The following is a 13,924-nucleotide window of genomic DNA, read 5'->3' on the forward strand; positions in this document are numbered from 1 at the left end:
CTCTTCCACTGATGATACTTGTCCATCTCAGCAATGGAAACTACTAGCTTATAACACCTATATGACACCTGTAACATGTCACTTAAAACATCTTAAAATGTTAAGTCCCCTATTTAGGGGACTGAGCAGTTCTGGACCGGTTCCGAACCAACATTTTTGTGTACAAAGCGCTCTGCTTCGCCTGCCGTTCTCCGCTCTCATCTGAGATGCAGTATGTGAAATCTGAAACCTCATTTGAATAGGGAGTGATACATTTTCTGGCCTATCCAGACAAAGGATCGAACTCCCCTGGCCGTGAACCTCACAGCTTAGAATACGGCATATGAAACGGGAGAGCCTAGTGATTACAGCAACAGTCTCATCTCGCTATGATGCTCTCAGATGGATTTAGAGCACTCAACATGAACATTTAAAAAAATATTTTAGTAGATTTGAAACGAGACCACTTTCTCTTGGTCACAGAGAGACAAAATCCCTTTGTGCTTAAAACTAAAGTTGTAACAAGTCAGCATGCATATGAATTGCGTCTGTGCGTCGCTCAGAGGACGCGGAGCAGAAAATGCTCTTTCACAGCAGGGGTTCGATCACAGGCTGTGTCACAACCGGCCGTGACTGGGAGTCCCATAGGGCGGCGCACAACTGGCCCAGCGTCGTCTGGGTTAAGGGAGGGTTTGGCCAGGGTGGCTTTACTTGGCTCATAGCGCTTTAGCGACTTCTTGTGGCGGGCCGGGCGCCTGCAAACTGACTTCAGTCGTCAGTTGAACAGTGTTTCCTCTGACACATTGGTGTGGCTGGCTTCCGGGTTAAGTGGGCGGGTGTTAAAAAGTAGCGCGGCTTGGCGGGTCATGTTTCGGAGGACGCATGACTCGACCTTCGCCTCTCACGAGCCCGTTGGGGAGTTGCAATAATGAATAAGATTGTAATTGGATATCAGGAAATTGGGGAGAAACACATATTTTACAGTTATAAGGTGAAATCTTATAGTAAATTGTTTATAACTTGATTGTTACTATATTTAGAAAGCAGTACAAACATGTTAAACCCTATTCCCACAAACATGTTAAGCCCTAATTCCCACAAAAATGTTAAGCCCTATTCCCACAAACATGTTAAGCCCTATTCCCACAAACATGTTAAGCCCTATTCCCACAAAAATGTTAAGCCCTATTCCCACAAACATGTTAAGCCCTATTCATCATATTTGTACTGTGTACTTGTATCCTCAAAAGTGACTACGACTCAGCAATTTATTAACTATTTTTACTAGAAAGGTGATATTTTAATCATTCTGGCAGTATAATCATTACTTGGTATTTTTTATGGCCCTCTCATGATAAATAATGATGTCTGTTTAAGCGGAAATCTACATTTTGACATTACATTTTTAAATCCCTCTCACCTCTTCCTGGCCCAGGATGAGCCCCGCCCAGCTCTTCCACTGAGGACACTTGTCCCTCTCAGCGAACGTGGTCTCGTTGGAGCCCCAGCAGCACTGCTCGTGGTTAAACCACATGGCATTCAGACACACCCCCTCCTTGATGTCGTTCAGCCAATCAGCAGAGATGTCGATCAGACCCGCCAGGGCACCTGATTGGACAAAGAGAAGGAAACAATAGTTTAAACCTGTGCCAGTGTGACATAACAAACAAGATGAACAACAAACACGTTGTCAATGACGAGCCTGCATTTACCGTAAATACACTTGACTACTGTCGTGGAAATGTTCATCAATAATGAGGAAAGACAAGGTCAATCACCAATCAGAATATTACTTTATTCAAAACGTATTAATAACATCGATTAATTATTGCAATAAAGAAGCTTGTCAACGACCCACCCATAGGTGATTAGTTGAGAGCCCAACGAGGGGATTTGAGCCACAGCATTTTATAGCAACGTATATCCTCCTGAATGTTCATGCCAAACAGATGCATGAAATGGGTCACAAGGTTAGGATTCGTATGAAAAGATACTAATAATTCACAGCAAACTGCATCTGCTGTAAAGACTGTTCTCATTGTGTAGAATCCAGGGTCTGGCCCCCAAAACAACGTTCCTCTCATAATTATCCATACTGGAGCCATCTCCACCCTGGTACCTCATAGAACAGAAACACCAACTCATGCTATGGAATGTGGTCTTGTTAGGTCACCCAATACATCGTAAATCTTCAGCATTAAGCCTCCAGAGGCCCATTCTCAGTGGAACACACACAGATGAGTGTTATAAAACCCTCTATTCTGTTGCATAAAACAACCATTTGATGCAATAACAGCATTATAACATAATCTTGTAATTTTGCTCTCACATTACTAGTACAGGTGAGCTCAGGTGTCTGTATTACCTGAGGCCAGTCCTGTCAGCGTCACTACCAGCCATCCAGACCAGGCATCATACAGGCTCTTGGTGAACTCCCATGCAGACTCCTTCTTCTTAGCGTTGATCTGTACACACACACACACACACACACTTAACATAAATACTCAAAGTCACAGCTGGCTAAAAGTATTAAACAATATATGGTTCTCCCCTTTTTAGAGAAACAATTATCAAAATGATCATATTATTTTATTACCACTCATAATGAGAGGCCTAACCATCCATGAACTGCTGCTTCTGCAGTTTGTCAACTTCAGAGCAATTGTTACGTGTTCCTGTTTGTCGGGTGATAAAAAAATAAAATAAACTCCAGGCAACATTCAAATGTGGGAGTGAATGGAACCTTGAGGAACGATGTAACCCAGATTCATATCACTAAAGACAAAAAGGTTTTCCTCGTGGTGCTCAGTCAGGCACACAGAGCCACCACAGAGAGCATAGGAGGGAACACCTCAACAACAACAACAAACATGACCCCTGGCAGACACTGTAGAGACTTGGGCTGTATACCGTATACCGGGGTATTTGGAAATAGCCTTGGGATGTTTTGTTTCTTCTATTTATTTTGACGTTATCTTTCTACTTAAGTAAATACCTGCAGTCAACTTGTACAATACGTTAGGAGATAAAGCAGATTGCATTCTTCATTTCACCTCACCTGTCACAATTTTTCATTATGAAGTTTACCAGTAATCCCCAGTCATGTAGTGTTTGTTTACAAGCACACAATGACGAGAGACCGGAGACTTGTGAGTCACTCACCGTTATGCAGCATGCGCCAGGTGATCAAGTTACAGTATGGAATTCACAACCAAAATGTTTGCCAGCTAGATATCTTACAGTGGTAAGAACATGTATGTGATCCCTTTGCTAAAACATGTATTTCTGCAAAGATTGGTCATAAAATTTGATCTGATCTTCATCTAGGTGACAACAATAGACAAAACACAGTCTGTTTAAACAAATAACACACAAACAATTATATATTTTCATGTCTTATTGAACACACCATGTAAACATTCACAGTACAGGGTGGGAAAAGTATGTGAACCCTTGGATTTAATAACTGGTTGACCCTCCTTTGGCAGCAATAACCTCAACCAAACACTTTCTGTAGTTGCGGATCAGACCTGCACAACGGTCAGGAGGAATATTGGACCATTACTCTTTACAAAACTGTTTCAGTTCAGCAATATTCTTGGGATGTCTGGTGGGAACTGCTCTCGAGGTCATGCCACAGCATTTCAAATCGGGTTGAGGTCAGGACTCTGCCACTCCAGAAGGCTTATTTTCTTCTGTTGAAGCCATTCTGTTGTTGATTTACCGAATTTACAGTGATTTACAGTGTTTTGGGTGGTTGTCCTGTTGCATCACCCAACTTCTGTTGAGCTTCAATTGGTGGACAGATAAGATAGCCTAACATTCTCCTGCTTAATGTCTTGATAAATTTGGGAATTCATTTTTCCGTCGATGATAGCAAACTGTCCAGGCCCTGAGGCAGCAAACCAGCCCCAAACCATGATGCTCCCTCCATACTTTACAGTCGGGATGAGGTTTTGATGTTGGTGTGTTGTTCCTTTTTTCTCCACACATAGTGTTGTGTGTTCCTTCTAAACAACTCAGCTGTAGTTCCTTCTGTCCACTGAGTAGTTTGCCAGGAATGCGGTGGAAAAAGATGATTTTCTGAGATCTCTTTTGTTTGGGGCATGGTTCACAGGCAATGCGTCATGTGAATAGCAAACTCAAATTTTGTCAGTGTTTTTTATAGGGGAAGGCAGCTCTAACCAACATCTACAATCTCGTCTCATTGATTGGACTCCAGGTTAGCTGACTCCTGACTTCAAATCAGCTTTTGGAGAAGTCATTAGCCTAGGGCTTCACATACTAGGGGTTCACATACAACCTACACTGTGAATGTTTAAATTATGTATTCAATCTAGACAAGAAAAATACAATAATGTGTGTGTTATTAGTTTAAGCAGACTATGTTTGTCTATTGTTGTGACTTAGATGAAGATCAGATCAAATTTGATGATCAATTTATGCAGAAATCCAGGTAATTCCAAAGGGTTCACATATTTTTTCTTGCCACTGTTTAACTATTAAGTTAACTGTCTAAAATGTGCTAAATGCTCTTGAGTTGTGCACTTGGTTTGCTAATTTAGCAGCTAGTTAGCTATGTAGCTAAGTGGTTAGCTTCTTCCAAAATTAAGTTTCGCTGAACTGTTTTTTGGTAACAGCGAAGAATCTCCTCCTGGATCAAAAGCCTGTCTAGTATTTGTTTTGTTCGTGCAGCAAACTGAGTAGCATTTTAGAGTTACTTGTATCATTTTATGAGCTGAGATGTTTGTCCTGCAAATACTCTAGGTCAGAGACTGTATAAAATGTTTGCAATGCGCTCGTTAGCACTCTCTATGGGATGTTACATGTGCTTGTTAGCATTGCTAACCTTCGGATATTACCGAATATCCCGGTATGGCATAAGGTCGGTATGAAGGTGTGACAATTTATATACTGCCCAAGCCCAGTAGAGAAAGACTAGGTGTTATAAAATAAATGGTACTGAAACAAAAAGGCTTGTACATGCACACTGAGCCACCACAGAGAACAGGGATCAGGGAACACTTCTAGGGCACCATTTCTTTCACAACACAACAACAAACATGAGCCCTGACCTGTGGCAGACACTGTGGAGAATAGCTCCCTCTCCCCCCTACTCATCCCACAAGACAACAACACAAGCAACAATGAAGACCTGACCTGGAAATTACATTATTGCTCATAAGACATCTGTTCAGACACAAAACTACACTATACAGTGGTAAGAGGGTCAGAATGTAGAATCTAGATGAGTCCTTGGGGACACCCTTGTGGTTATTTTACCTACCCTAGCCGAATACACTGATTGTAAGTCTGCTAAATTACTAAAAATCTATATATATTTAGTGTGCAGCTATTCTTTTCTTAAATTAGTTTCTAAAATGTAAACGCATCCTCACCTTGCGGTGGCGTTCGCGGTCCTTGCACTTCTCCCGGACCCAGTCGATGGTGTGGAAGTCATCGTAGGTGCCGACCCCCGGGATGGGCTCCTCCAGGAAGTCCAGCAGGTGGGTGGTGCTGCTCACCACCCCTCCCCCGTTAGACATGACGTAGTTAGATCCTACAGGTGTGAGAGAGAGAGTTTGTGAGAGACCAGACAATGGCATACTAGTTCCTTCATAGCCTGCTAGAAGTCTGGATGGGCCAAATGCTGTTATGAATAAGCCATCTGGGTCAGACAGACAGTGATGTAATGATCTTCCCTGTCAGCCTCCACTGAAAAACCCAGGTAAAAGGAGGCAACAGTAACAGCGTCAGAGAAAACCTCCCACTGAGTAACACAGTCACATCTGACACAGAAGATATGATTACCTCCGCCCTGACAAGGACCAACAGCAGAAACACTGCTACTGTACATAAAACCCACCAGCAGAGGCATAACTACAGTGTGCTTGTAGCCTTTTCTGCTTCTCACACGATTATCATCCCTGAAATCAAATTACACCAACCCCAGTTTCATGTTTATTCTTTACACTGTGTGCATCAACCTGGAAGTGGTAAATATCTACTCCATTAGGAACACTGCATTGTACATGCTGCCTGCTGGCATATGAAAACAAGAGTTTGTCTGACTGACTGGTACTTGTGGCACACCGGGGAAAACCCCGTCCATCCAGCCATCCGTTGGATGCCTGCTGCATCTCAACCAGAGTCAGACACAGTGAAAAAACTAACTACTGACCCGTGTACACACACAGCTCCGTAATAAATCAGATGACTAAATCCTCTTTACTCCCTTTACCCCCTCACCACCAGAGCACTGTGGGTAAACCTGCAGCTCAGAGCCAAAATGGAGGTGCAGTTGCAGACGTTCAATTGCAGATTGAACACAGGGGGTAGAATCTGAGCCAGGGCTCTACGTTTCCTTTTAATGAATCACTCACTGGTCATGGAGGTTAGTCTCAGAACAGTGGTTCATTCACAATCTAAAGACTTCCTTCAAAAAGGACCGTTCCGGTTTAAAGGAGAATGTTTACTTACAAGTCTGTGAGGTTTTCTTCCTCGAATCTCATTTCACAATCTCTGATAACAGTTCCCCATAAAAATTGCCACAAGGACACAAGGGCCTTTCTACAGTCACATGCCTCTGTGTACACAACAGGCTGTGTTATGTTGTAGTAAAAATGTGGCAAGGGAAACAGAGGCACAGTAGTAAAGTGTGACTGTAAAGTGAACACTGGCCAAGGATTACAACAGTCTGCCATTCTTCTCGGTCTAGGTCTGCTTGTTTTAATACAGGATGTAGGCTACACCACACCAACAATGTTCAATTGATGTTCTGTTCACCAGTAGGGATTTGAACACACAGCTCTGGGCACCCTTCTAGCATGATCAAAAAGCACAGAGAATGTAGCAATATTTTAAATTGCATTACAACACTTAAAATGTTTCAACTGGCAGAGATGCAGGATAGGAGAAAAATTTCCATATTTCCAAAAATATATATTCCAAAATGATGTCCTTCATGACGATAATCAAGAATAATGCCTGATGATCACTGCTAATGCTTGATATCCCAGATCCAGTCATGCTCGACTATGCTGGTTGGTAGCAGTGCATCGGCGCATCTAACAAGGATAGTTAAATAGATTATACTGGCTGGCTGGCTGGCTGACACACACACACACACACACACACACACACACACACACACACACACAGAGAAAGGCGGAGATGGAGCAGAGGTGACTTGTAGTGCTCAGCACTACAACTCAGCTGGGCAGCCAACCGCCATTTTGAAAAAGGTCATCTCTCTCTGCAGTGGATGTGATCTGATAGAAACAAACACTGCTACAGTAAGACACATTCATGCGAAGTAGCACCGGACAACGGCACGTAGTCGTCAGAGATGCTGCTCTTTAATTACTTGTTACTTTTCTCTCTTATTCTTATGTGTATTTTTTTAAACTGCATTGTTGGTTAGGGGCTCGTAAGTAAGCATTTCACTGTAAGGTCTACACCTGTTGTATTCGGCACGTGACTAACACTTTATAAAAATCTAATTGTAAGTGCACTATCCAATTCAGTGGATTGTTTTGCAGTATTCTCTGACTATGATAGGGATTACATATTATTTTCAAAGGCACAGAGACAGCCCTACATTCATCTACCCATACAACTCTACCAATAAAGAGGGAAATCGCTCACGTTGCGCAACTCCCATGTCATTCTGACAACTGTACGAGTCTGTTGGAATGTGTCCGGGAAAGAACAAAGTCACTATGTGTCCCCAAAAAAACATCAGAAGAGAATGTTGTCTCCTCAAGTATGTGCTTTAAACAACTGGTAGGCATGCATAACATTAGACCCATTCTTTGTTGTGCAAATTCTTCTTTTCAGCTCTCTGAAATACAATACAGTGTATTGTGTATTTTTACAGAGAGACATTTTACCTGAGCGAGAGAGAAATAGGAATACACTGCAAAGCAATACCGGCATAGCTCAAATCTGTTGATAATCTGGCCTTGTAGTAGGAATTATTCACCTAAAACCCTTTGTGACATCACATCAACTGACATAACCCGATTTAACCCTAACAATCTGCAGAAGATGGATGCAAAGCTAATGACAAGTCGTTGTCAAGTTACGGCTAAATACATTAAAGATATTTTTTTCCCCATTTAGCATACACTCTTATGCAGAGCGACTTACAGTAGGGAATGCATACATTTTTCATACTGGTCCCACATGGGAATCGAAACCACAACTCTGGCGTTACAAGTGCCATGCTCTACCAACTGAGCCACGGGTATGTGATTCATTTATGATGATGATTCAGGGTTTGCTGACCTTCGAAACCATTCTCCAATGGCATGCGGTCAGGGACACACCACTGATGTGTAGTTGCTGAACTTCCCAGCAGTGTGTGATATTGTGCTGGAGTTTGTTAGGTAGGGTGGCATACAGCCACAGGGGCTGTTTAGTACAACCATGTCATCCAGGGGCTAACGTTGTGTGGCTTGGCACAGTTGGCACAATGACATCCAAAGCTGTAGAGCCTAGTGTTAGCCTATAACGATACCTAGGAGAGGCAGTTGGTGCTAACTGCTAAGCTAAATAAGGATATCAATGCTAGGAAACAAGGCGCTAACTGCTAAGCTAACTAAGGATATCAATCCTAGGCACTAACTGCTAACATAAAATACTAGAAACCTGGGACTGTCACCTGATCTGTGGGAAGTGGGAATGTGATCAAAGTTCAAACACTGGTGAATGACGAGTCACTCACTAGCAGGCTGGTCACTTCAATAATGGAACACTAGTCACTTTAATAATGTTTTCATACTGTTTTACTCATTTCATATGTACAGTGCCTTCGGAAAGTATTCAGACCCCTTGACTTTTTCCACATTTTCTTACATTACAGCCTTATTCTAAAATTGGTTAAATAAATAAAAATCCTCAGCAATCTACACACAATACCCCATAATGACAACACACAAACAGAAATACCTTATTTACGTAAGTATTCAGACCCTTGCCATGAGACTTGAAATTGAGCTCGAGTGCATCCTGTTTCCATTGATCATCCTTGAGATGTTTCTACAACTTGATTGGAGTCCACCTGTGGTATAGGAGGTCCCACAGTTGACAGTGCATGTCAGAGCAAAAACCAAGCCATGAGGTCAAAAAGGAATTATCCGTAGAGTTAGGGGACAGGATTGTGTCAAGGCACAGGGGAAGGGTACCAAAACATTTCTGAAGCATTGAAGGTCCTCAAGAATACAGTGGCCTCCATCATTCTTAAAATGGAAGAAGTTTGGAACCACCAAGACTCTTCATAGAGCTGGCTACCCCGCCAAACTGAGCAATCGGGGGAGAAGGGCCTTGGTTAGGGAGGTGACCAAGAATCCGATGGTCACTCTGACAGAGCTACAGAGTTCCTCTGTGGAGCTGGTAGAACCTTCCAGAAGGACAACCATCTCTGCAGCACTCCACCAATCAGGCCTTTATGGTAGAGATAAGCCACTCCTCAGTAAAAGGCACATGACAGCCCACTATGAGTTTGCCAAAAGGCACCTAAACACTCTGACCATGAGAAACAAGATACTCTGGTCTGATGAAACCAAGATTGAACTCTCTGGCCTGAATGCCAAGCGTCACTTCTGGAAAAAACCTGGCACCATCCCTACGTGAAGCATGGTGGTGGCAGCATCATGCTGTGGCAATGTTTTTCAGGGGCAGGAAAACTAGTCAGGATCGAGGCAAAGATGAACGGAGCAAAGTACAGAAAGATCCTTGATGAAAACCTGCTCCAGAGCACTCAGGACCTCAGACTGGGGTAAAGGTTCACCTTCCAACAGGACAACAACCCTAAGCACATATCCACTCCTGTGTTGTCTTGGCTTCGGGACAAGTCTCAATGTCCTTGAGTGGCCCAGCCAGAGCCCGAACTTGAACCCAATCGAACATCTCTGGAGAGACCTGAAAATAGCTGTGCAGCAACGCTCCCCATCCAACCTTACAGAGCTTGACAGGGTCTGCAGAGAAGAATGGGAGAAACTCCTCAAATACAGGTGTGCCAAGCTTGTAGCGTCATACCCAAGAAGACTCTGTAATCGCTGTAATAGCTGCCAAAGGTGCTTCAACAAAGTACTGAGTAAAGAATCTGAATAAAATGTGATATGTTTTTTTGTTTTGATAAATTAGCAAAAATGTCTAAAATTCTGTTTTTGCTTTGTCATTATGGTGTATTGTGTGTAGATTGATGAGAAGTACTTTGAAAAAATATATATTTTAGAATAAGGCTGTAACCTACCAAAATGTGGAAAAAGTCAAGTGGTCTGAATACTTTCCTAAGGCAATGTATATACAGTATTTTAGTCAATGCCACTGACATTGCTCATCCTAATAATTATATATTTCTTAACTTTTAGATTTGTGTGTATTGTTGTGAATTCTTAGATACTACTACACTGTTGGAGCTAGGAACACAAGCATTTCGCTACACCCGCAATAACATCTACTAAATATGTGTATGTGACCAATAACATTTCATTTTTAGGAAAGTAGGACCATGGCGAGGATGAGAAAATAAAGTAAACTAATTTATTAACACTAATAAACAGAGACGCTATAAATGTGTGCTTTCACTACACTACTTGCTACCACTAGGAGTAGAGAAATGAGTAAAGGATTTCTCAGACCTCTAACCTGATTTTAGAAGGCCAAGCCAAGCCATTCCAATTACAGTATTAGGTCTATATGAAGCCCTTTGATGTAGAAATAGGAGTGTAAGAGAGAAATAGGCATTTCCCAGAGAGCAGCAGGAACTAGTGTGTGTGTGTTACACTAGTTTAATAGCTTTCATCTGGTGCTTCCCTTCGTGAGGAAGACCAATGTGAAATGGCTTGTTCTTGTGGAGTCAGCTGAAACAGTCTCAGCCTGGCAAACAGAGCAGGCAGTCAAGTCAATCATTGAGATGGACATAATCGCCTTCTACTTTCCAACCAACCTGATTTGTGAGTGAAATCCACAGGGGGGAGATAAATAATGTCTTCATAATGAGGTTGAGTGGATGTTCTAATCTAGACTCTAGAACAGGGGTAGGCAACCCTGGTCCTGCAGTGCAGCATGCACTTCATGTTTTGATTTAACCGACCTGTGTAGGCTAACACACAGCATCCAGCTGAATGATAACAATATGAAAACAGAATCCTACAAGAGACTGATTTCAACCACAACACTGATCAATGAGTTCACAACACACACACAAACACACACACACACACACACACACACACACACACACACACACACACACACACACACACACACGTGCACTTTGTGTGTTCAGTTACATGCCTAAAGTGAGACCATTCAGTGTCAGGGTTTAGTGCACATAGGCACTACTCCAGTATCAGACTACTCCAGTATCAGACTACTCCAACACTACTCCAGCATCAGGATACTCCAGTATCTGTCTACTCCAGTATCAGACTACTCCACCACTACTCCAGCATCAGGATACTCCAGTATCTGTCTACTCCAGTATCAGACTACTCCACCACTACTCCAGTATCTGTCTACTCTAGTATCAGACTACTCCAGTATCAGACTAGTGCAGCATCAGACTACTCCACCAATACTCCAGTATCAGACTACTGCAGCATCAGACTACTCCACCAATACTCCAGTATCAGGCTACTGCAGCATCAGGCTACTGCAGCATCAGGCTACTGCAGCATCAGGCTACTGCACCATCAGGCTACTGCAGCATCAGGCTACTGCACCATCAGGCTACTGCAGCATCAGGCTACTGCAGCATCAGGCTACTCTAGCATTACTCCAGTATCAGGCTACTCTAGCATTACTCCAGTATCAGGCTACTCTAGCATTACTCCAGTATCAGGCTACTCTAGCATTACTCCAGTATCAGGCTACTCTAGCATTACTCCAGTATCAGGCTACTCTAGCATTACTCCAGTATCAGGCTACTCTAGCATTACTCCAGTATCAGGCTACTCTAGCATTACTCCAGTATCAGGCTACTCTAGCATTACTCCAGTATCAGGCTACTCTAGCATTACTCCAGTATCAGGCTACTCTAGCATTACTCCAGTATCAGGCTACTCTAGCATTACTCCAGTATCAGGCTACTCTAGCATTACTCCAGTATCAGGCTACTCTAGCATTACTCCAGTATCAGGCTACTCTAGCATTACTCCAGTATCAGGCTACTCCAGCATTACTCCAGTATCAGGCTACTCCAGCATTACTCCAGTATCAGGCTACTCCAGCATTACTCCAGTCCTGCAAAGCAGATCAAAGAGGCTCAGCTCAGCAGCTGGACTGACTGGGGCTGGAGAACAGCAGGCTGCAACTAACCCTGGCCTGCACGAGGCTAGTAAGGAAACGTGACCGAAAGGCCTACCTCATAACAGACTAGAGAGAAAAAAAACATTTAGGGAACGAGAGAGAGAGAATCCTTTGCCAGTGTATTTCATTCAGCAAGGGAAAGTAATGAACAAGGACTACACCAACACAAACCATTATCTCGGACACACAGATAGGGACGTACCCTAAGGAGCTCAACCGTAAACTGAAAGTGGATGGAATAGGATGACGTTAAGTAGTTTCTCTCTTTTGAGATAATCAGTGACGTGGTAGGTTAAGTTTAAGTTGAGCGATTAACGGAAATGTAGGTTATTTTTCGTTTTGTAAACAACTAATTGACCAACTTTGTTAAAGTATTTGAATTCCATTTTGTTCCGTTTTTTTTGTTGCTGTGAGCTCAATGCACAGTTTCTGTAGAGACAAATCAGATCAAGCCTGAACTGTGCGATGTAGTAGAGAGTTGTAGTTGCCAACAGGCCAATATTCTAGATAGTTTAGCACAGAAAACGTGGCAACTACAATTACCACAACCCATTGTGTACCCGCATACTTGTCCTGTCTGTGTGGAGCACTGAGCTATAATAAGAATGGTGTGGAGCACACAGAGACTGTCCTGTCTGTGTGGAGCACTGAGCTATAATAAGAATGGTGTGGAGCACACAGAGACTGTCCTGTCTGTGTGGAGCACTGAGCTATAATAAGAATGGTGTGGAGCAGACACAGAGACTGTCCTGTCTGTGTGGAGCACTGAGCTATAATAAGAATGGTGTGGAGCAGACACAGAGACTGTCCTGTCTGTGTGGAGCACTGAGCTATAATAAGAATGGTGTGGAGCAGACACAGAGACTGTCCTGTCTGTGTGGAGCACTGAGCTATAATAAGAATGGTGTGGAGCAGACACAGAGACTGTCCTGTCTGTGTGGAGCACTGAGCTATAATAAGAATGGTGTGGAGCACACAGAGACTGTCCTGTCTGTGTGGAGCACTGAGCTATAATAAGAATGGTGTGGAGCACTGAGCTATAATAAGAATGGTGTGGAGCACACAGAGACTGTCCTGTCTGTGTGGAGCACTGAGCTATAATAAGAATGGTGTGGAGCACTGAGCTATAATAAGAATGGTGTGGAGCACACAGAGACTGTCCTGTCTGTGTGGAGCACTGAGCTATAATAAGAATGGTGTGGAGCACACAGAGACTGTCCTGTCTGTGTGGAGCACTGAGCTATAATAAGAATGGTGTGGAGCACACAGAGACTGTCCTGTCTGTGTGGAGCACTGAGCTATAATAAGAATGGTGTTGAGCAGACACAGAGACTGTCCTGTCTGTGTGGAGCACTGAGCTATAATAAGAATGGTGTGGAGCAGACACAGAGACTGTCCTGTCTGTGTGGAGCACTGAGCTATAATAAGAATGGTGTGGAGCACACAGAGACTGTCCTGTCTGTGTGGAGCACTGAGCTATAATAAGAATGGTGTGGAGCAGACACAGAGACTGTCCTGTCTGTGTGGAGCACTGAGCTATAATAAGAATGGTGTGGAGCAGACACAGAGACTGTCCTGTCTGTGTGGAGCACTGAGCTATAATAAGAATGGTGTGGAGCAGACACAG

At 43.1% G+C, this 13,924-nt stretch overlaps 1 protein-coding gene across 5 annotated transcripts in view; it reads right to left on the reverse strand.

Annotated features, from left to right (window-relative positions):
• LOC120030631 (H(+)/Cl(-) exchange transporter 3-like) overlaps window positions 1-13,924 on the reverse strand; it is a 60,841-nt gene that overhangs the window by 21,259 nt on the left and 25,658 nt on the right. For all 5 annotated transcript variants that reach the window (XM_038976063.1, XM_038976061.1, XM_038976064.1 and 2 more), the window contains 3 exons: window positions 5,379-5,539; window positions 2,345-2,444; window positions 1,400-1,587 (listed from right to left, as the gene is read on the reverse strand). In XM_038976063.1, the coding sequence (XP_038831991.1) occupies window positions 1,400-1,587; window positions 2,345-2,444; window positions 5,379-5,539 (449 nt within the window). The remainder of the gene's footprint in view (window positions 1-1,399; window positions 1,588-2,344; window positions 2,445-5,378; window positions 5,540-13,924) is intronic.

The sequence above is a fragment of the Salvelinus namaycush genome, chromosome 36 (assembly GCF_016432855.1).
Source record: "Salvelinus namaycush isolate Seneca chromosome 36, SaNama_1.0, whole genome shotgun sequence".
In the NCBI taxonomy this organism is placed as follows: domain Eukaryota; kingdom Metazoa; phylum Chordata; class Actinopteri; order Salmoniformes; family Salmonidae; genus Salvelinus; species Salvelinus namaycush.